The following is a 24,390-nucleotide window of genomic DNA, read 5'->3' on the forward strand; positions in this document are numbered from 1 at the left end:
TATAACCGCACATGGTACAAACGCATCGTCAGACGAGTTTCAATCTGAGAATAAACTTGCGCGGGCGCAAACCTGTTGCCACTGCTGTCCTTTGGTTTATCTCTTCTGCATATAAATAAAACACAACAATCATGGACAGTACAGCCACGAGAAACACGTCGTCTAACGAGTTCTCTTGGTGCAAGGATCATTTTAATAAGACGCTATGAAATAGACATTGGGACCAGTCTCGAAACAATATTAACCAGTGAATTATCTACCATTTTATTATCAATATTTTTATTATTTAACTGCCTAAAAAATAACATAAGATTAAATCTTATTGTCCTTGAATTAATACAGAAAAAAATAGTTTCATTTTTAAAATAAAATATTCTTATTAACTTGATTATATTTTTTAAGGATGTTTTTTTTCAATTTATTCTATGATATTATAAATATGTAATTATTAATTTAAATTAAACAAAAAACTTTGACTATATAAAATTTTTATTCTATTACTTAAAAGTATCTTTTTATTTTCCCATAGCATCTTTTTTCTAAGAAATTATTCATTATCATTTTAATGAAAGTTGAAGATTTTAAAAAATATCTTTTAACTTTTAATAAACTTTTAAAGTATTCAGAGCAAGAAACGAATCTTTTTTTAACAATTAACAAATTATTGCAATTTTTCAAGACATTTAACTTTGTTCTTTACAATTAATTATTTTTAATAAAAGTAATTAAAAATCTATTTAGACTCTTAATTATTTTGATAAAACTTTATTCTAATACTTTTTATGCATTAAAAATTAATTTTAAAAAACTCCAACTAACTGCAATAATTGTTAGAAAAGTTTGTGTTTAAAAAAATATAAAAAAAAAAATAATAATAATAGTTAGAGTTTAGCGAGTCAATCTCTTTGTGATGCAACAGGCTTTCGTGCAGAAAATGAAGAGAAAATCAACAGGATCTTTTACACGACAAGCTCTAACCAATCACTAAAAACAGGTTAACCTTTTTTCCTCATAGAAAAGTTTGAAAACAAAGTTAAATCATGTGCTTTATACTCAAAAGTATTAAAATGACTAAAAGTAATTTTAGCAAAAAGCCATTTCTATAACAAAATAACTTTACCATGAATAACAATATATAACTCAATAACTAATCAATATTGCATAGATATCGAGACTATAAAATAACGAAAATTAAAATATTTCTAAAGTTAAACTAAAAACGGAGAGCATACATGCTCTATATCTGATAAACAATGAAATAATTGTCACGAACTGGTTCACATATCAAATGGTTGACATTACTTGAATTCAGTATTCTGAATACTGGTATGAATTATTATGACGTTATCGAAAATACCAGATGAAATTTTCTATCAGAATGGAAAATATTTTATTTTTAGTATATCCAAGTAAAAGTACGATATATTCCAAAGATATGCACTAATGACCTCTAATAAATAGAAATAAAAATATTAATTACTTGGAGATACTATCAATACAAATTTCATTTTCTACAATGTTCGAATTTCCAACGATTTTTTAAATATTAACAAATTTATATTTAATGTTAAAAATACCTTTAATTAACAGTAAATTCATCATTCCTCACAGGTAGAAAGATACTTATCTATTAATTAAAACATATCCTACTTAGATTTAAACATCAATTGATGCAAAGTTAAATAATTGAATGACATTGAAAAAAGCATTTTTTTTAACTCGTATCCAATAAAATGAAGAAACTCAATCTCTTAGAGGATATTATTGTTTCAAGACCTTTTAAAAATTCAATGCTGAAAAGGTATAATTTATAAATTCTAATTATTTACATATTTTCAACATCTCTTGTTTTGCTTCAGTACCTTTCAAATGATCCAATACCTTTGCTAGAGTTTCTTCTATATTTAAACCAACCAGCAAAAGCACTTGAGTATTGTCATCGCAGAGATTACAAATCAGGGTCATAGTGAGAGTTTCGATAAAAATATTGACATTTTATGGAGACTACTAGGACACGTACTGTAAAGAACAGTTCATGAATATATGTAGTATCTTAGATTCATATCTTTAAGTTATATGGAACATAACAATTTCATCTAGTCGCAGCATGTTTAAGTATTACGACATCACTTATAAGTTGATTTATCGAGAAATCATTTTCGTGTTGCACATTTTTATTTATGCTGTATTTCTCTTTAAAGCTCTTTTTCAGCTTGGTATTTTATTTGAAAAGTATAATAAATACATAGATAAATAGTAATGAAATAAATGCTTTTATTTTAGTGGTTTTGAACAAATTAAATTTTTTATTTTATTGGATAAATTGTTTGTGCTATTTATAAAGTTCAATGTCACTTAAGGCAGAAATTCTATCCGGACTCTTTCTTGAAAGTCAGGATACTCTTGACTTGTTTTTATTTTATCCTTACTTTACAAGAGTATAGAAGATAAAAGATTTCAATATCTTTTGATCCATCATTCAACTGTAAAGAATTCATTCGAGTTGAAGCTTCTTCTTCTTCTTAATAAAGAAAAATAAAGCACCAATAACTAACTATATACCATTAATTTTTTTTTCAGAAAATTCATCAGTATAATTAAGAAAAAAAATGGAGATAATATTGTTTCTTAAATAAAATTGATATTATTTATAAATAATAATTAATTATTTTATAAATAATTTTCCATACCTTGGATTATTGAAACAAAAAAAAGTAATAAAACTTTAAATAATAAAAATTATTAAGCTTACTAATATTCATTGCAAAAAATATTCAGAGAGGAATATAAAAATAAGAAAAAAAAACCTATGGAATCCAATTTTACTGAACCTTATTTACCTTGCTTGTCTAGTTTATTACTCTCCATATCATATTTCAATACATAGGTATTGTTAGCATTCTCCCTTCACCAACTTTACCTCTATTGTTTGCCAAGTTTAATAAATTACTCTATTTAATGTTTTGACAATTATTAATTTACTAAGTAACTAAAAAAAACTCTATCGTAATTTTATTTTATTAATTTCCCATTAGGAAGTTATTGTAATTGGGTCGATTGGTGAAATTTGAATTTTCATCATATCTCCACGTTTCAAGATATTTGCAAGCATTTTAACCAATTTTTATAATGATGTGTGTACGTACGTACGTATCTCTGTACGTATGTCAACATTTTTTCATTTTTAATATCTTAAAAACGGATTGAGATATCAACTTAAACCAAAATTTATTCGAAAGATATTTTTATAAAGATCTGAGTGAAATTTGAACGAATGCAATCAAGCAGTTTTTTTTATAACAAAATAATTAAATAAATGAAAAAATTAGCTATTTAAAATAGTTTTGAGTAAAAAAATTACAATTTTATTTAAAAATTAAGTCAATATTGACTAGACATTATTGTTTAAAACTAAATATGATGTTTAATAATTACGTATTATTTATAATAATGTGATTTTGTTATAAACAATTACTAATGAGAAGTTGGTTGTGTTAGCACAGACAAAGTGTGCTCAGACCTATTTTTTTTTTGTATTACTATTAAAAATGATGAATAAACATGAGATAAAATCATTGCTGAGTAATTATTTGTTCCATCCATTGTAACGTTTTTAAAAAAAAATTGTTAACAACCAAACACCGTTGTTTAATGACATAAGGAAACATATTTCATTTTCATTGTTTACGAACTCAAATATTCAATATTCATTGAAACACAGTTGGTGTGTAAATGTACCGTTTACTGATCACAGTAAATTTTGGAGCCACACCCTCTTATAATATATTTTGATATTATTGATGCAATCGAAGACTTTTTCATTTCCTATCATGACATAGTACTATTTGGAAATATGACTATTTTCTCATCATCAATTATTTTTATTGATAAACATGAATAACTCAAGGTTTATGATAAACTTATTTCTCTCAGTAGTCAAAATAATATTCTAAAAATATTTATTAATAAATCAAGTACTTTTATACAATTGAGATTATTTTTAAATACTAAAAATAAATATTTAAAATTGTTGTAATTGAAAATAATTTGTATAATTCATGGTCATTTTTATATTGAATTAATTATATTTAATGCTTTCAATAAATAACTATTAATCAAAATAAATCAAAGTCAAATGTAATGATAAAAAATATTGTCTAATAATATTTTTAAAATAATAATAATCAGTAAGATATTTATTTACTCAAACTTATTATATGATATTGAAAAAAATTAAAAAATATATTTTTAAAACAAAGTATAATTAATTGAATTTATTAACTTTATTTAAATTTTCTGTAAATTATTTTTCCAATTTTATGGAATTTTAGTATCAATGAATCTACTAAACTCTAGAAATATTGCAATAAGATAAAGGTTAAGTTAACGACAGAGTTACATATGTACACACCTACATACAAACATCTATCAAATATTGTCACTGACGACTATTATGATTATTATTGTCACAAGTAAGTATGAAAGACTTTGTTACGGCTTCGACAATGTTTTCATGCGTCCCAGTTTACTCAAACTACCCCTCTGTCTTTCATCAACCACTAACAAACCAACATACACACACATACACATATATACACATCTTGTTCGATCGTTTTTCAATGTCCTCACCTGAAGACCAATGGACTCTATTTATTCTTCAATGTCCATACTTATACTTGAAGTATTATACATGATCCCATTTTTCATTCCTCTCACTAAATTAATACCTCAATAAAAATTGGCATAAATCACTGGTTAATTAATGAGAAGCAATATCAGAGTTTATTTAATTGAGGAAACAACGATTTAATGAAGGAAATTGTAATATCCTAGATAAAACCAATTCTCTTTTTCTTCTTTATATCTTCACTACTTTAGTCTCTCTTGTCATCACTCAGATTCAGGAAGCTTCATTGATCGTCCAAGACATCGATACCCAGGGATCGACAATTTAATCGGGAAGTACTCAACAAACTGATTGCGTCTATCTTTAGCAACAAGCAGAGCAAATAGGAAATGGTAGTATAAACGTGATTGCAATAATGAGAGACTTAATACAGAAACTACTGAGTATAACAGGTGATATATTTTATGAAGCAAATCACATACATTAGTTCTCTCGAAAATTCAAACGATTATTTGTGCAAGTATTTTTGATTTCTAAATGAACATCATTATTTCATAAAGTAAGTTTTGATAGAGTATTCAATTAAATGTTGGAAAACAACTTGAAAAAGTTTTATCTCTACTTCAACAATTAATAATCCATCCATTAGAATAAAAAATTTGATAAGATCTAAAAAAAAAAAGATGTATTTCCAAGAGCAAAATAAAAGTTTTAAATTCTCAACCTATATTTTTATAAATTCTTTTAACATTTTTTAGTTTTTTCGAATGATACAAGTTTGACTATTTTAAAATAGTAAATTTCCACTGTTCTGATTTAAAAGAATAGTTAGGGTAGACTTCCAATGACGTTTTGTTTCAACAAAGTTAAACAGAGTAATCTCTGGAGGCATAAGGGATATTTCTTTTTTATCTTGTTCTCTTTCCAGCAATACTTGAGATACTAAGATGAAACTTAATGCTTCTAATTAACTTCTTAACCATATGCTCTAGTTATCTGCAATTGTTATTATCAAAACTGATAGATCATGGTAGTAGAAATTTTGATACTTAGAACAGAAGCATGTCTACTTTTAGAAACGTTGAATAAACTAAATCCATCGAGAGATTTTCTATTTTTGTTGATGCTGGAGTAAAGAACAAATTATTCCAAGTAGACGGCCTTCATAAGTCTCTTTTAAACTAACATATTTAAAGAACAAATTGATATTTAGGATCAATTCATTATATTAAATATCAAACAGCTAAAATTATATATTTTAATCAACAAAACGACATGATTATTTTAGTCTTCATTATTTATGCAGGGTCAAGTAGAGTAAAAATAACAGATGAAGTAAAAATACGTATGATTATCGATCTCTTTCTTTCTTTTTTTTAAAACTTCTTTCATTCATTAGAAACTTCAATTTTATTTTTAAGGTTGTTGAGTGACGAATAATAGGGTAGTACACCAAAGGACAAATCATGTCAAAATAATTATGATGAAGAATTAACAAATAATTTATAAAGTTGAAAATATTGATGTATTCTCTATTATATATGCTAATAGAAGAGATTTATAAATATTAAAAAACGACTTTTTAATTGTTAGAATCAATGTTTTTTGTCTATTAATTAATGTTTTATAACAATAAAAAAGCCTTGGTTATGAACACATTGGTGGTTTTATTATAAATAAATCTCATTTTATCGTAAAGAAATATTTTTTAACAGTTGAAAAATATTTTTTAACAATTAATAACACGGTGTTCGTAACACCACATAACCTTATATCAACCAGAACTGTTACATTTATCAATTCACTCTTTTATTATAACCTCACTTTTTACCTTATGCATGTTTTTTATTAACAAAAATATGCATGAAATAAAACCAAATCCTAATTTCATTAGAATGTTTTTCCTCACACGTGCAGAGAAACTTCTACCATGTCGCACGGGTTTAAAGGTGGAAACTCCCTGATTATTAACTATAAGGCTTCTTAACAATAACCCACTGGTAATGTTAAAGAACCCATTCGAGATTTAGAATAACGCACGAATACCTAAAATTTTAACACACTCAAAATATTTCGTTTAAAAATTCGCTACACTCGTGCATCTAACACTGCCATCGTGGGCAATCGGCTATTTTCCACTCTAGTTGCACAATGTACTCATGTCATTTTATATTAAAAAAAACAATACAATCCACAATAAAATATGAATTATATTTTTCGTACTGTAACAAAGCTATATTTAATAGTAAAGATATAATTTTATAACTGTTACAAAATATTTTTAGACACTTAATTAAGAAACCTCCTTTGTTATTACAAATCTCTTTTATTAGTGTATTTAAAATTTTATGTATATTCAAGATAATCATGATTTAGATTATTATAATTTCCAAACTGTTTTTCGAATCTTTGTTATCAACCAACTATGTTGAGATAGTTATCGCCCGAGAGATCGTATCAAAATTCATTGTACCCTAGCCAAATAGAATCAATTATATATTTAAATAAATACCCGATGAATAATCAAACTTCCGTGAAATTATATCCAGAAATTATTTATAATATAATATAAGTAATATTTAGAAAATATTATTATTTTTTTCCTATAATTAGAAACAATGTTTTCTACGGACCTGTACACAGAGAGAAAGGAATTGTAAATTTTACTCCAATAAATAGCAGCCTATCGTTTCGGGTACAAAAATGGCAATAAGCAATTGTTTAATTAGTATACGTTACAATTTTTTCTTGTAAAAATTTTATTACAAACTCCAATTGTAATATTTAACTTCCCATTAGGTAGTTATTGTAATTGAGTCGATTGGTGAAATTTAAATTTTCATCATATCTCCACGTTTCAAGATATTTGCAAGCATTTTAACCAATTTTTATAATGATGTGTGTACGTACGTACGTATCTCTGTACGTATGTCAGCATTTTTTTCATTTTCAATATCTCAAAAACGGATTGAGATATCAACTTAAACCAAAATTTATTCGAAAGATATTTTTATAAAGATCTGGGTGAAATTTGAACGAATGCAATCGAGCAGTTTTTTTATAACAAAAAAAAATAATAATAAATAAATGAAAAGATTAGCTATTTAAAATACTTTTGAGTAAAAAAATAACAATTTTATTTAAAAATTAAGTCAATATTGACTAGACATTATTGTTTAAAACTAAATATGATGTTTAATAATTACGTATTGTTTATAATAATGTGAATTTGTTATAAACAATTATTAATGAGAAGTTCGTTGTGTTAGCACAGACAAAGTGTGCTCAGACCTATTTTTAATATTTATTTTTGTATAGTTCACAATTTGGATTCATAACAACGAAAAATTGTAATATATATTAATGAAACAATTACTTATTACCATTTTTGTACCCGAAACGACAGACTAATATTTATTGGAGTAAAATTTACAATTTTTTTCTCTCCATGTACCAATACATCGACATTACTTATATGTATGTACTAGCACATTACTATTCTTCCATTCGTTGTCAGAAAATTAATTTTAATCATGTTTTGTACAAAAACTGAACATCAAAATTGTATGAAATTTTACTGAAACATTAATTACATATTCCTTAATTTTTTAATTTTTTTAAAATATAATCGTAAATTCTGTTTTGAAATATTTATTGAAAAATTATAACGGATTACTTTCTACCATTACACTGCATGATAAAATCGCAATTTTCAATTGCAAATATTTTCATTTCTAGACGTCTTTTTTGTTCAGAGGGAAGAGAATGTTCATTTTTTAAAAATAATGTGATTTTAAAAAAATTGTCAATAATCACTCTCGCGAGATAACTACCTTCAAAAGAATACAAGATTTTTTTGGTGTTATAAATATTGAATTGACAAGAATATATTGAAACACTATTACGATTTAAATATCCCAAAACGTATAGTTTTAAAATGACATCACAATATGTCTGTTCTCAAAGTACACATAAAACATTGATGCACAAGGTGACTATATCGTAGATTTAAATTTGTAAACTATTAAATAAAACAAATAATAATTGAAAGAATTAAAATTTTACAAATGCTAATTCAATAAGTTAACCATTAAGAAGTTTAAAAAATATTTTTTAACTTCATAAATAAATAGGTTAAGATAAAAAAAAAATTTATAGACCATAGTTTTTTTTTTTTTAATTTCTGTACTATTTTTTAGATAAAGTAATTAAAAATAATGAAAAATTATCATTAAGATCATTGATAATAAATTCGTTTACATGGTCAACTAATTTAATTATAATGATGATATTCATCCAGAAACTGGTATAATTTAAAAATAAATCTGATTTTCACATAAAAATAATTAAACTCATTAACTAAATAATTATTAAAAATGATTTAATTAAATCAATTGATTGGATCATTGAGATAAATTTCATGCTCATTGGCAAGCAACTGTCAAGAAATATCTGAAGAATACTGATCCAATCGACTGCCCACACGATGATAAAGATTAATCGTACGATTAAAAGAAGACTTTAATGCTAGTAAGACATGGACCAATAATACAAAAGCCGTATAATGATGAGTAAAATACAACCATGAAGCAATTCACAACGTCATGATGTAACAATCTTTCAAGTATCGAACTAAATGTTTCGAGTTCAAGTGATTTTACAAAAATGAAAAAAAAAAAACTTTCCATTGAACACACACACCTTTCTTTAATCTATCTCTGACTATTATTATAACCTTGAATAATAACAGCGCATGCCACACCTTGTTTACTTTTTTTTATTTTTTTATAAAAAATTAATTTTTAAAATACCATTCAGCAAATTAATTATTTTGATAAAAATTGCAAGTGAAATAATTTAAAATAAAGAAAGAAGTTTAAAAAAGTTTATGGGAAAAACAGTATAACAATAAGGAAAAAGCTTAATGCAGTACAAAGATGTGTTCAAGACTCGTGAAATTCAGCCAAGTGTAAGATTTCCGTCATCCGGAAGAACTAAGGTTTTTTTTTTACTTTTAATACGTGAAAGATACTGAAAAATGTGAACTCTGAAAACTAATTACATATTTTTTTTCCATTTTTTTGTTTTAAAACTGATCATTTTAATTAAAGTATTCTAATTATTTCAGTCTTTACTGATTTGTATGAATAATTATTAACTTTGTTTTTATACAACAGAAAAAAATTTTTTTACTATCATTATATTTTTTTAAAATTTTAATTAAAAGGATTCACTGCATTTGATGAAAAAATTAAAATTTATAAAAATTTTTTCTATCTTAAAAAAAAATTGAAATTGTTTAAATATTTATTTTTATTCTGAAAATTTTTTTAAACCGAGACTATTAAAAATGAAAAACTCTCTTACATATAACTGTGCTAATCAAAAACAAGACTTTAATCGTATCATATGATATTGTCTTCTTCTAAATAATATGAGAATAAAGAAAATTGTCAAGCTCACAAACTGTAAAATTAAATTTCAAAAAAAATATAAATTTACAAATGAAAAATATTAAATATATTTACTAAATATGTTAATAATAATAATTACTTCTTAATTTTTAATTATATTATTCTTTATTTAATAATTTATCAATAAATATCTAAATGCTTTAATAGAAAAAAGAACATCTATTATATTCAAAACATATTTCATTAAACTTAGAAGAACAGATTTAAAAAATGTAATATTTTAATAAAGTAATAAAGAAATAAGATTTTACGTTTTTTAGTATTGGAATAATATGTATGAAAGTTGTATTTTTAGAGTTAAAATAAATCTCAATAATACTTTATAATATCTTCTAGATAAAAAAAGAATAATAATATGTAATTATACAGAGTATGTTTTGTTGCTGTCAAATGGAATAATAAATGAAGTGCATACACAACAACAATAGAACACTAGCAACATATAATTAACTGCATATAAATAAGTAAATATGATACTAAAAAGTGTATATATTTAATTAAATTTATAATACTAACAGTAAATCACTATGCTACGTGACAAGACAATTTGTAAACATTTCATCACATTATCCAATTTTACTACTTTATATTAAAAAATAATAATTATAGTATTATTTTATTTAATGAATATGGGTGCTAATGATTACTAAATAAGAGTACAAAAAAAACCCAAAGCATTTCAGATGCATGTAAAATTATTTTTAAACACGAGTAACCACCACGCCCATTCCCCAATTATTTCCGTGGGGTTAACATTGAGGTCGTCGACTTGGAAAAAGTCAAATGAACGACTGCACAAAGCTAATATAAAAATTCATATTATTACTTTATAATAAATTATCATTTTATTATAAAAAAAAAATTTTCAATCTTTCTACTAAACTCAAACTATTAACAACAAAATAAAATATATTTCTTTCTTCTTCTCAATTTGTTTTTATATCACATCATTTTCATTGCAAATAGACTCATCTAATTATAATTACCTTAGTATATCGTTGCATGTTGTTTATTAATTCATTAATAAAAGAAATAATGTGCAATGGAATTCATACTTAATTGAAGTAATTAGAAGAGTAAAATAATATATGCTCACATGTATATAATTATTAGTCAAATTTATTTATCCCTCAACATCACTGTATTTACGAAATATTTAAAATGCCAGTGATTCATTTATTAGACAAGTGCACTGTGAACATTGTAAATATGTTTTTGTATTCCACTTGATAGCAAAACAAAAAAGAGACAATTTCATCTTGCATACAAGCCACACCTATTTAATTTAATGTAGTTTAAATCATCTTGGTGATATTCGGATGAATGGTTACATGGATGAAACAGGTGTAGATAAACATCTGTTTTAATACTTTACTCTAGGTTACTAGGTAAACACGTAATTCACTTAAATTCAGTACAATCCTATTGTTACTTGTGGAATGCTTGGAATGTATAGTATAGCATTCGAGAAGAAATAGAAGTGTTAAAGAGAGTTGAAGTGTAATAGATTGGATTCTTTATCGTCTCGTGAATTTTTTTTTTACTCATAATCCATTTTAGTTGATTTATATTTAATTGGTAATCAAATATACTTAAATATAGAATAGACAATTCGATAATACGAAAATTAAGATAACTAATATCTTATTTTATATAAATTATCTTATTTTCATTCAGCTTTTATTTATAAATTAAACAAAAAACAAAAAAAAAACTTTGTATAACTGAAGAGCTTTTAAATTTTTTCTAAGAAACGAATTTGACGTCAAAAAATCATTTAAATATCTAATTTTAAATAAGATTACTTTCTATTGGCTAATAAGTAATCATGAGAGATTTATTTTTATTTATTAATACGATAGTTGATGGTATAAATACTTGAAAAAAAAAAAATGTTCTGTTGCTGCAACAGTCTTATGGTCTACCCTGTTTGTAGATATTAAATATTTAAAAAAATCTATTAATAGGTCAATTCTTGGAAATAAATTGTATCGATAAACAATAATAGAGACAATGTATTGAGAATAAGTTCAAAAAAACAATTCTGTAAATAAGAAAAAAGTAAATGTGTATATATATACATATTTATCAATTTTCTGACAATTGAGAATATAAAATTGTCATTAACACCACTGATATAAAGATAAAAATGTTTTATCTGCCTCATTAGAATTATGGTAGTTGAAATTTGGATGACATTAACACTCGTTGTGTATTGAGAAAGAAATGTATTGAAATTAAAAAGAATTTTATTGAGAAAAAATTCTTTGATTAAAGAAAATATTGATTATATGAAGTGAAATAAAAAACAAAAACTCTCATCAATAATTAAATTAAACGTTATGATTATTTTAAAACTTTTATCACTTAAAAAACTAATAGCAATAAAATTTCAATCTACATGTCACTCAACTTTATCACCATCATAATTTTCAATTTACTTTTAATCATTAAAATTCTTAATTAAAACATATATTAATGGCATGATTTTTTTTTTAAATCAAATCATATGTTATAATAATTATTGTCAATCATATACATAAAAGGATTGCAAAATTAAACAACGACTCATCAAGATGCAATACAGGCAAAGCGGAAATACCAGTGGCTCAGTCGATTGTAAAAACATCTCAGTGAAAGTTTTTTTATGATAGACTTCAGTGTATTACTCACTTACAAAGTACAGTAACACTTAATGGAACGATAAATACGATAGTAATGAGATCACTAAATTTAATAGAAAAAAAATAAATAAAACTATGATTGAAAATAAATTCACAATATTTTTTTTTTTTCATAATTCAATTTGAAAGGTGATGGAATAAGGACTTTTCTTTCCGCTAAGTGACTCTGTGAAAACTAAGTAAAAAAGATATACAAAGATATAAAAAGTTTAACTTGAAGAAGCTTCAAGTAAATCTACTCTAGTGATCTGCAACAACCTGTCTACTGTGAAACAAAAAAAAGAAAATACAAGAATAAAATTGAAATGATCAACTTGGAGTTCAAAGTACATAGAATGGCATAGATAAATTTATAACGGTCTTTCTTAGCAATATGTGAAAATAAAATGTATCAAACAAAATGTCCCATGATAGCCTGAAGTTCTATCAAGGTTATACGTATTTTTCTCTTCATTATTGTTTACGACATCTAGTCATCTGCTATAGTGATGGTGGAGGTGGTTTGAAACAAAAATATATAAATTGTACGATTAATCAATATGAAAGATTCGAGAAGCTCAATTTAAATTGTAAATGAAGAGTAATCTATAACTGCAGAAACGGGAATTTAAACGTTAATCTGAAAGAAAAAATTGTAGCGAGAGTTTAACGGTTGCTTCACCGCTTAAATAAACAAGCAAAGATGTACGGAATAGTCTTTTATTATTATCATGATTATTATTTATCACCACAGTTATATTTCACAAACATGCTTAGGAGTATATAACCACCAGGAAGAGTACCGTTAGAGTATTAATTCTTGGACAAAAAAATTATTATACTTTCATGGTAGGTCAACGAGTTATTTAATTGTTCGGACATCTTCAGTTTTGGAGAACAGTCAAAACTATTATGGAATAAAAAATGAGCAATTGCGTGTTGATGAATAAATAACTTATGAATCACTGCTAAAAAATTCAATAATCTGAAGTTCAGAGATTGTAGGTAGTTTAGAAGAATTTTCAATTCACTGTAACATTTTTACATGAAGATCAACAAAAGTATGAATGTATGAGGGGTATTTTCTGAATGTCATGTTGACATTTTATCAATGATTAGTTTTGAATAAAAAAAAAGAACAAAAAATCCAATAAATATTATGGCTCCATACACATGAGTCTTTACTTTCTCGCCACATGTCAAGCTAGTTTGTGACGCTTTGCTCGTGTAGTCGACGCGTCAATGCCGGTGTGACCATGTGCTACAATCCATTATCAAGTTGTTTTGCAATAATCGTAAAGTTACTACTACGGAATTACCCGAATAATCATGGTTATAAGTTCTTAGACATTTTAACTCAGTCAATTTGTTTTTTTCAAAACATTCACAACCTACTTGACACTTCATACAACTAGTAATGATTAAAATAACAACACCGAACACATAATCATTCATGAAAAAATATATTTCAATTTCGGATCCGATAAATACTATTCCGAAATCAATTACTTCTTTTTGGAGACGAGAAAAAAACTTAAAATTATCAACAAAGAATACACTAGACTTACCATTTCTTGAAACATCCAACTCCACAAGATTTTCAAAATTCTGGATGTCTGGTGGCAATCGATGTATTTCATTATCACTGAGTCCAAGTTTCCGTAATCTTTGAAGTCGAAAAAAGTTCTAGGAAGAATAAGAAAAGATAAGAATTAATGTGAAGTTCACAATAATTAAAGTAACAATTGTTAGTAATTAAGTGACAATGTTAGAATAATGATACTATTATTTTTATGTGGTGTATAGTGGGATATATAGGTATAATTGATAACCTTTTCAATCATAAAATCAACCTCAACGTGGTAAAAGACATAATAAACACCTTAACATTGAGATGAGGGGAATGAAAATGACTAATTAAGATGAGACTGTGATTAATATTATACCTTAGGTAGATCCCTGATGTGATTGGCGTCCAGCAAAAGTTCCTCCAAGCTTCTTGAGTACCTTAGAATATCATCAGGGACGCTCGGCAGCGAGCAGTGACGCTTGTCAACGTATTCCACCTGCCTGTTACACCCTTTAAAGATTGGAATGCAGCGAAACATGGTATTCACACAAGTATCACACCGTTCTCAGCACCAAGCATAATTGTCACACTAAATATCACGCACCCAATATCAAACTACTATTTTAACATATTTATACGTGGTCCTTGTCCAATTTTAAGGATAACAAAATTACGGGCGGCACGACACACACTTTCACGCCCTGCTTGGCTTCAAACGCGCTCGCTTCTGTCTCACTATATCTGACGTCATCATGCTCGCAGCTCGCGAAACATTGCGATCGAAGCGTCACTTGTGGCTTTTTCTTGAACTATCTCAATGGCGGGTCATTTTTGAATTAGCTTTGAAAATTTTTACAACCAATCACATAATATTTTATTAATATTTTTAAAATTTATGTTAATAAATATATTTTTATTGTTACAGTGATATAAATAATTAGAAAAAAATTATATTGTTATAATTGAAAACCATTTATTTTAAATGTCACAATTCAAAAGAGGTTATGGATTACATCACAACATGATAGTGGTAATTGAAGAATGCATCATTTTTTGTCAGATTTAGTTGAAATTTATTCTAATAATGTCTTTATATAAAAAAATAAGTAAAAATGTTTTCAACGACTCTTTTAGAGAATTGAAAAGAATTAAACAGTAACTGTACCTTACCAATTTTGATAAACTCAATGGATCTGTATTTTTGGCCAGGTAAACCTAAAATATCTAATAATATACTGTAAGTATAGGAGCTAATCTAAAAATTATTTATGTGTTTTTTTTTCAGAAATTAAAATGAATTATGCTGTATACTCATATTTATCAATAACCAATCAATGGTAATTCGTATTAAAATTCCACTTCATTTTCGAGATATTATCTTCTTTTTATACTTTTCATATTAATAAAGGTATAACTGGTTTTTCTCATTATTGTAAATAGAAAAACTTCTAGTCATTTAGTTTTATTACAGCATTATTAATAAACACTTGTAGAAATATTTAATCAATCGTAATCATGGAGTTATTATCGGAGTATTTGGAGAGCTACGAAGGACGTGATAAATTTATTGGAATTTTATCATACACTGCAAAATTAGCTACAATTTTACCACTATCTGATAGTACTATGAACAAAAAATTAAGGATATTTGGAAGGCAAATGAGTAACTGTCGAGTTATTTATCGACTCCTTGATGACATTCCTGCACTGCATTATGCTATAAAATATGGCTGGGGAGAAAAGGTAAACTCAACTAATTTTTAAATGCCATTTTATTATTTCAACCACAAATATTAATTTTTGATCTTCTAGATACTTTTAATTAACATATGTACTATAACAGGAATCTGATCGAGTTATCCGATGGCTAGAATTGTTGTCAAGATGGACTGATGTTATCAGTTCACCAGTAGAAACAATTAGCTGGCTAGGAGAACACAAGTTAATTTCAGTAAATGATGATAAGTGGGATAATATTTCAACATGGTTGTGGATTATTTCAATCAATCTAACATTATTGAAGTAATAATAAATTGTAATATATTAAAATAATTAGTAATTATATTTTCCAATCAATAATTAAAATTAATTACTTTGTAGATCTCTGAGACATTATTCAAAACTAGTGCATTATAAAAATAAAAAAGTCGATAAAGAATCTTCTTCTGTAAAGAAATACAATTGTATGATAAAAAATGAACTTATAAAATGCACTCGATCAGTGTTAGATTTAAGCTATGCAGTAAATTACTTACCGAAAGGAACTCTCTGGGGTGGTCAACTGTTAACTTGGCAAGTTGGAGCACTGGGCGTATTGTCTTCTTCTATTGGATTATATCAAACATTGAGTCGACGAGCATCACGTAAAAGTACCTGATTAATTTGTAAATATGTACAGTACAGTATTTGAAATATATGAAAAATTATAAAGGTAATTTTTATACACAAATTACTTTGTTATATTAATAAGAAATAACTATTAAATATTTTTGATAACTGTTTTATTGATTTCAACAAGATTACATTAAAGTTAATCGAGTTTTAAAAATTACATTAAATGTAGAATTATTTGTTGGATATAACCATTGTATTTAATAAAGCAGTTGAAGGTTGTAAGTTAAAATGTTTTATTCTAAAAAAAAATTTCTATTTTTTTCTTGTTCAAGCACAGCAAGAAAAGAATAATTAGCACTTTAAAACTTTAATAGTGGTTTGTGTAAATAGGTTTTTTTGCATTGAAATAGATTGCATTTATTTCTAATTAGTAGTGTTACTTTTAGAAAAAAAAAACTATTTAGAAATCTAAAAATTTTTGTAAAATTAAAATACTTAGATTTTTAATAATGTAATGGTGATCATCTATTCAATTACAAAGAAACGTAAGATGCATATGAAAAATTAATTTATAAATATTATAAAAACATTTTCATTGGAGTTCCTAGAGAACTATTACCGACTAATTAAGAAAATAGTATTTTAACTGAATCTCAACAGGTGTCAACACTCAAATATTCGCAAATTTTGCAAGTATCCAAGTAGAAACACCTGTCAACTTGCTACTAAAAATATACTTTTTTTAAACAACACTAATTTTTGTATAAACATCTCGTTTTTTCAAAAATAACTTTTCGATGGTATAATTTTTTTACTTTGATAAAAAAAATTTTCTTGAAAATGGTTGAATAACATATGTTTTATAAATTTTGTCTTAAACAGTGAACTAAATTTAAACTTGACAAAAAATTGAATTTATTTATGTTATTTATATCACATAAAAGAATTATTTTTCATTACATTTTTAATCATTGAACGATTATTCATTCGATAGTTTGAGAATAAAATCTGCAGATTTATATTTAAAACGCACGACTTATTAAAAACTGAGTTAAATAATTTTAGATTAAAGGCATTTTAAAATAGTTAATATTTGAACAATGATTAATCTGCATATTTTTGTAGTTGTATTAATTATTATAATATCATATATTTTTTGATAATTAAATGTATTTAAAAATTCTTACCTATAAATAATGGATTTATTTATTAGTAGAATTTAAAATTGGAATATTATTGTATGTTAAGAACCTCTACACATTTTTTTTAGTGTAAACGATGTGAGAAAGATAAAACAACATAAGGATAAATAAAATAAAAGGATAATAATCGTAAAAACTAAATGTTTTCAAAATTTTGAATTTTAATTTACTTGACAAAATTATTTCAAAAATGGAAATATAATGTTTCTTTAATTGAGCCAAAAATGTTTCAATTTTTCAAAATTTTTTGGAACAAAAAATACAAATTTTTGTAACAAAAATCACAAAAAAACTAATTAAAATAAAAACATTAAAAATTTTCTAGAATTCTCTAAAGAATCATTGATCATATTCTTTTAAATGTTTGTGAAACTAGTCTTTGATATTAAAGACATAAGTTTACGCTTAATTAACGATAGAATCGAAAAAGATAACTTCATATTATGACAATGAATTCTACAATCGTTTTTACTTATTTTTGGCTTCATAAATAAACACTGACTAATTCAATGTAAAACAAATGAAATAATAATTTATATTATTATTGACAACGAAGGCACTGCTTATTGAAATATTTTGAATGAATTATTAATTCATTGAACATTTAACGTAGCTTATAAGTTAATGTTTACACATGAAAAGTTTTGTTACGAAAATAATAATCTTAACTATCATAGAATCGCTATGACAATGATTAGTAATCGATTCAACAAACTAAAACTTACATTATTTTAGTTCATTTTTATAAATAAATCATTGCCATTAAAACAATTCACTGTTACTAAAACATGTGTGATGGCTTTAAAAATTAAATTAATATTTTTAACAATTTGATGATGAGTAAATACATGAAAAATCTTTACTCTCTTTCAAAAGCCAAAAATAGAACAAATTAATACTGTAAAAGCCACGTTATTTCGTATCCTAAAGTACTTATTATGCACCTTCGCTATAAATTTTTACCGTTTACAATATTATTAACATTGAATTCGTAATTCTATACATTTAAATGTATAAATTTCTATCTAATGTGATAAAAAAACGAGAAGAAAAAAGTTTATACACTAAGTAGAAAGTTAATAACCAAACAACCATGAATAAAGGATTTTTTTTCCTGATTACGATGATTTTACCCTTCGATTTTACGATGATAGTATTCAAGAATACGATAGGTAACATGATAGTTATCGACTTAATCACTAGATATTTCAACGTTTCTCGAGATTTTGAAAATTTTATAATTTTTTTTGTTAACGATGTTCATATCGTTGAAACTTTTTTCTTTTAATGTTTAAAGATCCGTATTTTGAATAAAGATTTATAGATATCTCAAATCGAACAATCAACTAGTTCGAAAAAACAAAAATAATGAGATTCAATTCAATAACTTTACGGATCTTGTAATAATATGCAATTATTTCCAATGAAAAATTAAACATTAGAGCGAATACGGTGACCAGCGCCGTTCTTTCCCGGTACTGTTAATCCTAACCCTTGGCTTGTTTTAGTACTGTTCGCCCAAGGAACAGTTAATCCAACTACTTGATTCGTTTTAGAAATTCGAGTCATTGGTTTATGTGAATACAACCCTTCCATGGAGTGTCGCCAAATCCAGCAATTACGACACAAATATCGGAAACAAACCTGTTCATAATAATGATTATATTACAAATATCATTCAAATTTCAATACTAATGAGTAATCAAATGAAAATAAAAATTTACTCACTTCTTCACGACAATAATACGGGCCCTGTTGTACAAAACAGTTAGTACATACGGAATCTTCAAGATACGGATCAATCTGGACAGTTTTTGTAAACTTGGAAGTTTTGATTTCAACAAAAGCCGCAGCTACTGCTTTTTCCCAAGAACGTTTGCTGCTAAATGTTACACGAGCTGAACCAATGGGATACTTATGCTTATCAGTATCAATTCCTGTATAAGAAATAAAAAATTTTACTTTTGAATTTTATAAATTTTTAAAATAAATTTTTTAAATAATTACCAGCATAAATAACTTCGTCAAATAAATCATTCATAATTGTAGCGAGTCCCTCAGCAGTCAACATACCATGAAGCGCACCAACAAATACGGTTTTTCCTGGATCAAGTTTTTGTGATGCTGATTTAGAATAATTACTGTCACTCAATGACCATGGAATAACTTGGACATCTTTTCCTTTAATGCGTTTCGATGATATCTTATAGTACCAACGTCCACCATTAGCAAAATCATGAGTACAACAATTAAGCAAAGCTTTAACTTGCTTTTCAGACTCAAAAATAATGTAAGCAAAACCTTTAGGTTCTGGTGCATTAGAATGCTCTTTTTTTGGCCATTCTACAGTAATGTCACCAAATTGTTTAAATGTTGCTATTAAAGTATTTTCAGTAATATCCCATGGTACTCCACCAAGAAAAACTTTTGATGAATATCCATTAGATTTTTGAGAACGTGGAGGAAGAGTTCCACTCCATGTGTATGTTGCTTCACACGATGAAGCACTTCTGTGAATTTTTGCAGATATATGAGGTTCTGGAATTGTAGGTGGAACACTTGGAATCATGTGATTTCCAGTAGAACAGCATTGATGATGTCGAAAAACTGGTGGTGGTTGATGATGAGATGAAGAAAGATATTTTTTCATTGCCATACGTTGAAGAGTAGCAGCTCGGTTATTTTGATACATATCCATCTCCGAATTCATCCAAGATTTCAAAGAATGTTGATAACACGAACGTGAAGGAGATGTCCATGATAGACAGTTCATGATGTCTGATAGAGATCCATCTAGACTACTCACACCGCTAGTCTCCGAATCAGCTGGTGAAATAGATCGTGATCCATTGCATCTAATATGAGGATATTCTGCAGTAGGACTGCTGCAATCACTATATGGTGGTGATCCTCTAATTGGACGACCATAACAACCTGAACGAACTGACGGTGAAGATGGAGTATCGAAATAAGAGATATAAGACCTATTAGCTGGTGATGAAGTTGGTAAATGTGTGCTACTACTTGCACTAGTTGAATAACTGTAAGGATTTGAAAAAATACTGCTTGGAGTACTTGGACTTCCTGGTGTAGTTACTGAATTAGGTGTTCCTGGCATATCGATATTTGGCGATGATGGAAAATATCCACGTCCACCATCGTAGTGCTAAAATTTAAGAAGAAAACAGATTTAAGCTATAATATAATAAATAATTGTAAATAGTCTTGGGATGTTACTGTGAATTAGCTTTCCAGCACCAACGTTGGAATATATCCAAGATACTATCGCGTAACGTCCACTGTAATCTTCATCTTTTGATGACATGAGATGGCAAGAAAATGAATAAAGAAGATGAACTAATAGTCTTTTACACAATGGAGCTGTTTGGCTCAGGCCTGAACATTCTTGGCTCCATTAAAAATAAGGTCGTTTTAACGTGGCGTTTTTCGATAATTTATAAGATGCCATTGCATTGTGTTATACACGATCTAATGTGGATATTTCGATGTTTATTACATTGAAATAAGATTAATGTTGAAATTTTAAGATGTTATGCCATCTTTACTGGATTCAAAAAATACTTATGTTAAATTTAAGTATCTATTTTTGTTGATAGAATAATATTTATAAATAATTAAAGTTCAAAAATGATCATAAGAAATTCAGAAAGTTAGATAAGCTAGTCAAATCGTAATAAGTTATCTTAAGGCGTTGGATTTACTGTATTGATAGAAACTTCAATAGCTTTTAGCTTTTCTATATTTATATAGATATGTATTGCAATGTCATTTTCAGATATAAACTTATAAAGCTTTTTTTAATCTGTTGCGATATAAAAAATCAGAAATCTCAAAATTGCAATCCACATAGAAGAATTTTTTAATTTATTATTGAACAAATTAAAAAATGAAACATTCACTGGAGAAAATAGACATCAGTTATCTCAAATAAAAATCTATTTAGTTATCGATTTATTATATTTATGAAACGAGTAATTATCCACAATTTTCTTGAATTTCGTGAATTAAAATGGATGACAAATGAAAGTATTTGTTATTTTATGGTTGTCATAGAATTTATTTATAAAAAATTTTATAATTTAATTTCTCGAGATTAATTTTTCAATTATATTTAGATTTTTTTGCATTAGTAATTTAATATTCTTTTTTATGAACATCAAATTTTAGATATGGTTAAAAAAAACTGACCTGATATTTTAACTGTCGAGAAACATTTGATTCATGATTCTGTCCATGATGCTGTTGATGATGTCGATATCCTGGCGAGTTTATGGACGATTGACTACCCATCAACGATCCTCGAGGTAATCTAAGTCCGAATAAATCGGAAATAGACATGTCTTCTATTGAAATGAAAATGTTAATTTAAGTAAAAATGAAATAACTACCAACACGAATAGTTGACTTATATTGAATGTTTCATAACAAACGAATATCACTGTATTGTAACTACCATGAAATTATTAATAAACAATCTAATAATGAACTTTAATAATAATAAAATTAATAAATTGAATAATTTTTCTAGATTACATAAAAATAATTAAAATACCATCTATATTAATTTCAGGAATCGGTTGATCAAAAGTCGACTCATGATTCCTATTCTGCGAGAATGATCCTAAATAAACTGGCGGAGGTGGTACATCAAATGGTAAATTACCAATAGGTTTGGGTGTTTGATGTACTTTATTATCTCTAAGGTGTTCTCTTTCGCGTTGATGAATTTGCATCTGTTCCCTTTCATGTTGTTGATGGAACTGAAGTTGTTCTCTTTCACGACGTTGAGCAACTAATGGATCTCGGTCGCGAGATGCAAGTTGAAAAGAATCACGCTGCTGTTCTCTTTGTGAATGTAATTGTAATGATTCACATTGTTGGCGTTGAGGAGGATCAGTTTGCTGCTGAAGTTGAAAATTGTCCCGGTCACGTTGCAACTGAGTATGAAGAGGATCGCAAGATATTGCTGGCGAATCGTTGATTGAAGTATCTAAGATACTACTGTTCTCCGTCTCAAAAGACATAGCCAACTGAAATATATTATTTATTGTGCTTATTATTAATTTATTTTAAAAATTTTGGTAACTTCGCATTAAATTATGCTTTTAATTTGAAATCATAATGAAAATTATAAATATTGGTGAGTTTAAAAAAAAAATCAACAAACCGTATCCCAATATCGTGAATCGTCCATTGTCTTGGGCACATTGATTTTCACTGCGTCGTTCATTACTGAATCCATACGATAAATGATCGAACCGTGGGAATCGTAAGTGCGGATTAGATAGAAAACAACGAGAAAAGTAGAGAGAGGGGTATCTAAAGTATCGCACCTAGACTAAATTTTCCAAGAATTCGTGAAAGCAATAAAGGTACGTCTTTGGAGATACAAAATCTTTTTTTCGTCAATGATTATGGTATGAAAGCTCAGCACTTCTCAGAATTCGACCTTACTTTAATGCCGAATCAACAACTTCCCCTTAAAATTCATATTTTATAAAGACCCACTGACGTAAATATACACAAATTTATGTGTGTAATTTAATTACTTTCTTAGATTTTAAAAATAAATAATCGTTTTCAAAACAGGAATAAAATCAATGTACTGTTTAAAGATAAATTTAGTAATATTTTAAGGATATTATATTTTATTTATCCGAAAAGATTATCAAAAATATAAAAGTATCGTAAAATGGATGCCTGTAAAGTAATTTATTTCCGATACTTTAGTGATGTTTTTGTTTGTAGGATACCGATACGAATAAACTACCAATCAAGGACACTCATACGTGTGTTCACAAAACCCTCTGATAAGGGGAATTTTGGGACAAAGAGTTTGAAAATATTAAACTTTTTCATACTTCAATAAATATAATTAAATCAAATAAGATAATTTATTGTATAAAACTAAAAAAATGTAAATCGTAATAAATTATTTTATCGCTTTACCTGTTGTATCAGACTCGACATTTTCGTTTTCTTCGTAGTTAACTGTAAGAATCAAACAATTTGCAGCACGTGCGAATTCCCTGTTGAGTTTTATTACTTTCTTGTTTTGCACTTTTCACTCATTCGTCAGTTAATGATATTTAAAAAATAGTTGATTATTTTTTATAATTATCTTTTTATAAAGATTTTAAATTTTTAATCACTAAAATAATTTTAATACTTTCCGATTAATTAACTAAGTGAAAAATTAATGAACAAATTTTACAGGAAATATTTTTTATTTATTTGTTTTAATATGTATTTTGTCAAGTGCAACAATAAATAATTATATGAAACTACAACTAACCCAACTATAATGTAATATTATCAAGATTTGATGTAATAAAACTATAAGAGACATTCTTTACCACATTGTCGCACTCGACAAACTGAATTTAATATTTTTTCAGTATCTTCAATACCCCGCGAATCTTGTTCCTTGCGCATGCGCATTCAAATTTTTTTGAAAACTATTTTTAATTTTTTATGATTTTTATTGTAAAATATAAAA

General features: G+C 26.3%; 3 protein-coding genes across 12 annotated transcripts in view; 1 reads left to right on the forward strand and 2 right to left on the reverse strand.

The window, feature by feature from the left end:
- Nucleotides 1-15,083, reverse strand: part of scrib (scribble) — a 37,646-nt gene extending 22,563 nt beyond the window's left edge. For all 8 annotated transcript variants that reach the window (XM_035080102.1, XM_035080104.1, XM_035080106.1 and 5 more), the window contains exons 1-2: nt 14,711-15,083; nt 14,333-14,450 (exon numbers count right to left, since the gene is read on the reverse strand). In XM_035080102.1, the coding sequence (XP_034935993.1) occupies nt 14,333-14,450; nt 14,711-14,872 (280 nt within the window). In that variant the 5' untranslated portion in view covers nt 14,873-15,083. The remainder of the gene's footprint in view (nt 1-14,332; nt 14,451-14,710) is intronic.
- A 220-nt stretch (nt 15,084-15,303) lies between these two features.
- On the forward strand, nt 15,304-16,783 carry Pex11c (Peroxin 11c). 2 transcript variants are annotated; one of them, XM_035080051.1, is made up of 6 exons: nt 15,304-15,364; nt 15,469-15,543; nt 15,620-15,742; nt 15,828-16,077; nt 16,178-16,356; nt 16,435-16,783. In XM_035080051.1, exons 4-6 carry the CDS (start codon nt 15,850-15,852, stop codon nt 16,709-16,711), a joined length of 684 nt encoding a protein of 227 aa, XP_034935942.1. In that variant the 5' UTR covers nt 15,304-15,364; nt 15,469-15,543; nt 15,620-15,742; nt 15,828-15,849; the 3' UTR covers nt 16,712-16,783. The 2 variants fall into 2 exon arrangements, with proteins under 2 accessions (XP_034935942.1, XP_034935941.1); XM_035080050.1 differs by having other exon boundaries at nt 15,347-15,543; nt 15,806-16,077.
- Nucleotides 16,784-18,669: 1,886 nt separating this feature from the next.
- On the reverse strand, nt 18,670-24,265 carry orb (polyadenylation element binding protein orb). Of its 2 annotated transcripts, none has more exons than XM_035080070.1 (6): nt 23,841-24,265; nt 22,444-22,921; nt 22,080-22,234; nt 19,878-21,036; nt 19,599-19,807; nt 18,670-19,514 (listed from the first exon to the last, which is right to left on the reverse strand). In XM_035080070.1, the coding sequence occupies exons 1-6, from the start codon at nt 23,859-23,861 to the stop codon at nt 19,302-19,304; spliced, it is 2,235 nt and encodes a 744-aa protein (XP_034935961.1). In that variant the 5' UTR covers nt 23,862-24,265; the 3' UTR covers nt 18,670-19,301. The 2 variants fall into 2 exon arrangements, with proteins under 2 accessions (XP_034935961.1, XP_034935960.1); XM_035080069.1 differs by lacking the exon at nt 23,841-24,265 and adding an exon at nt 23,059-23,233.
- Between the last annotated feature and the right edge of the window lie 125 nt (nt 24,266-24,390).

Source organism: Chelonus insularis, unplaced genomic scaffold (assembly GCF_013357705.1).
Source record: "Chelonus insularis isolate UGA/USDA-ARS -01 unplaced genomic scaffold, ASM1335770v1 contig_264_pilon, whole genome shotgun sequence".
Classification (NCBI taxonomy): Eukaryota; Metazoa; Arthropoda; class Insecta; order Hymenoptera; family Braconidae; genus Chelonus; species Chelonus insularis.

What these genes read in the sequence shown, in the direction of transcription:
- orb (XM_035080069.1), bottom strand. Translation starts at nt 23,133, where the DNA reads ATGGATTCAGTAATGAACGACGCAGTGAAAATCAATGTGCCCAAGACA. An exon ending in ATTCACGATATTGGGATACG is followed by an intron (nt 22,922 to 23,058) that starts GTTTGTTGATTT and finishes AATATATTTCAG; the next exon opens with TTGGCTATGTCTTTTGAGAC. An exon ending in TCCTGAAATTAATATAGATG is followed by an intron (nt 22,235 to 22,443) that starts GTATTTTAATTA and finishes TCATTTCAATAG; the next exon opens with AAGACATGTCTATTTCCGAT.
- Pex11c (XM_035080051.1), top strand. Translation starts at nt 15,850, where the DNA reads ATGGAGTTATTATCGGAGTATTTGGAGAGCTACGAAGGACGTGATAAA. An exon ending in AATATGGCTGGGGAGAAAAG is followed by an intron (nt 16,078 to 16,177) that starts GTAAACTCAACT and finishes GTACTATAACAG; the next exon opens with GAATCTGATCGAGTTATCCG. An exon ending in ATCAATCTAACATTATTGAA is followed by an intron (nt 16,357 to 16,434) that starts GTAATAATAAAT and finishes ATTACTTTGTAG; the next exon opens with ATCTCTGAGACATTATTCAA.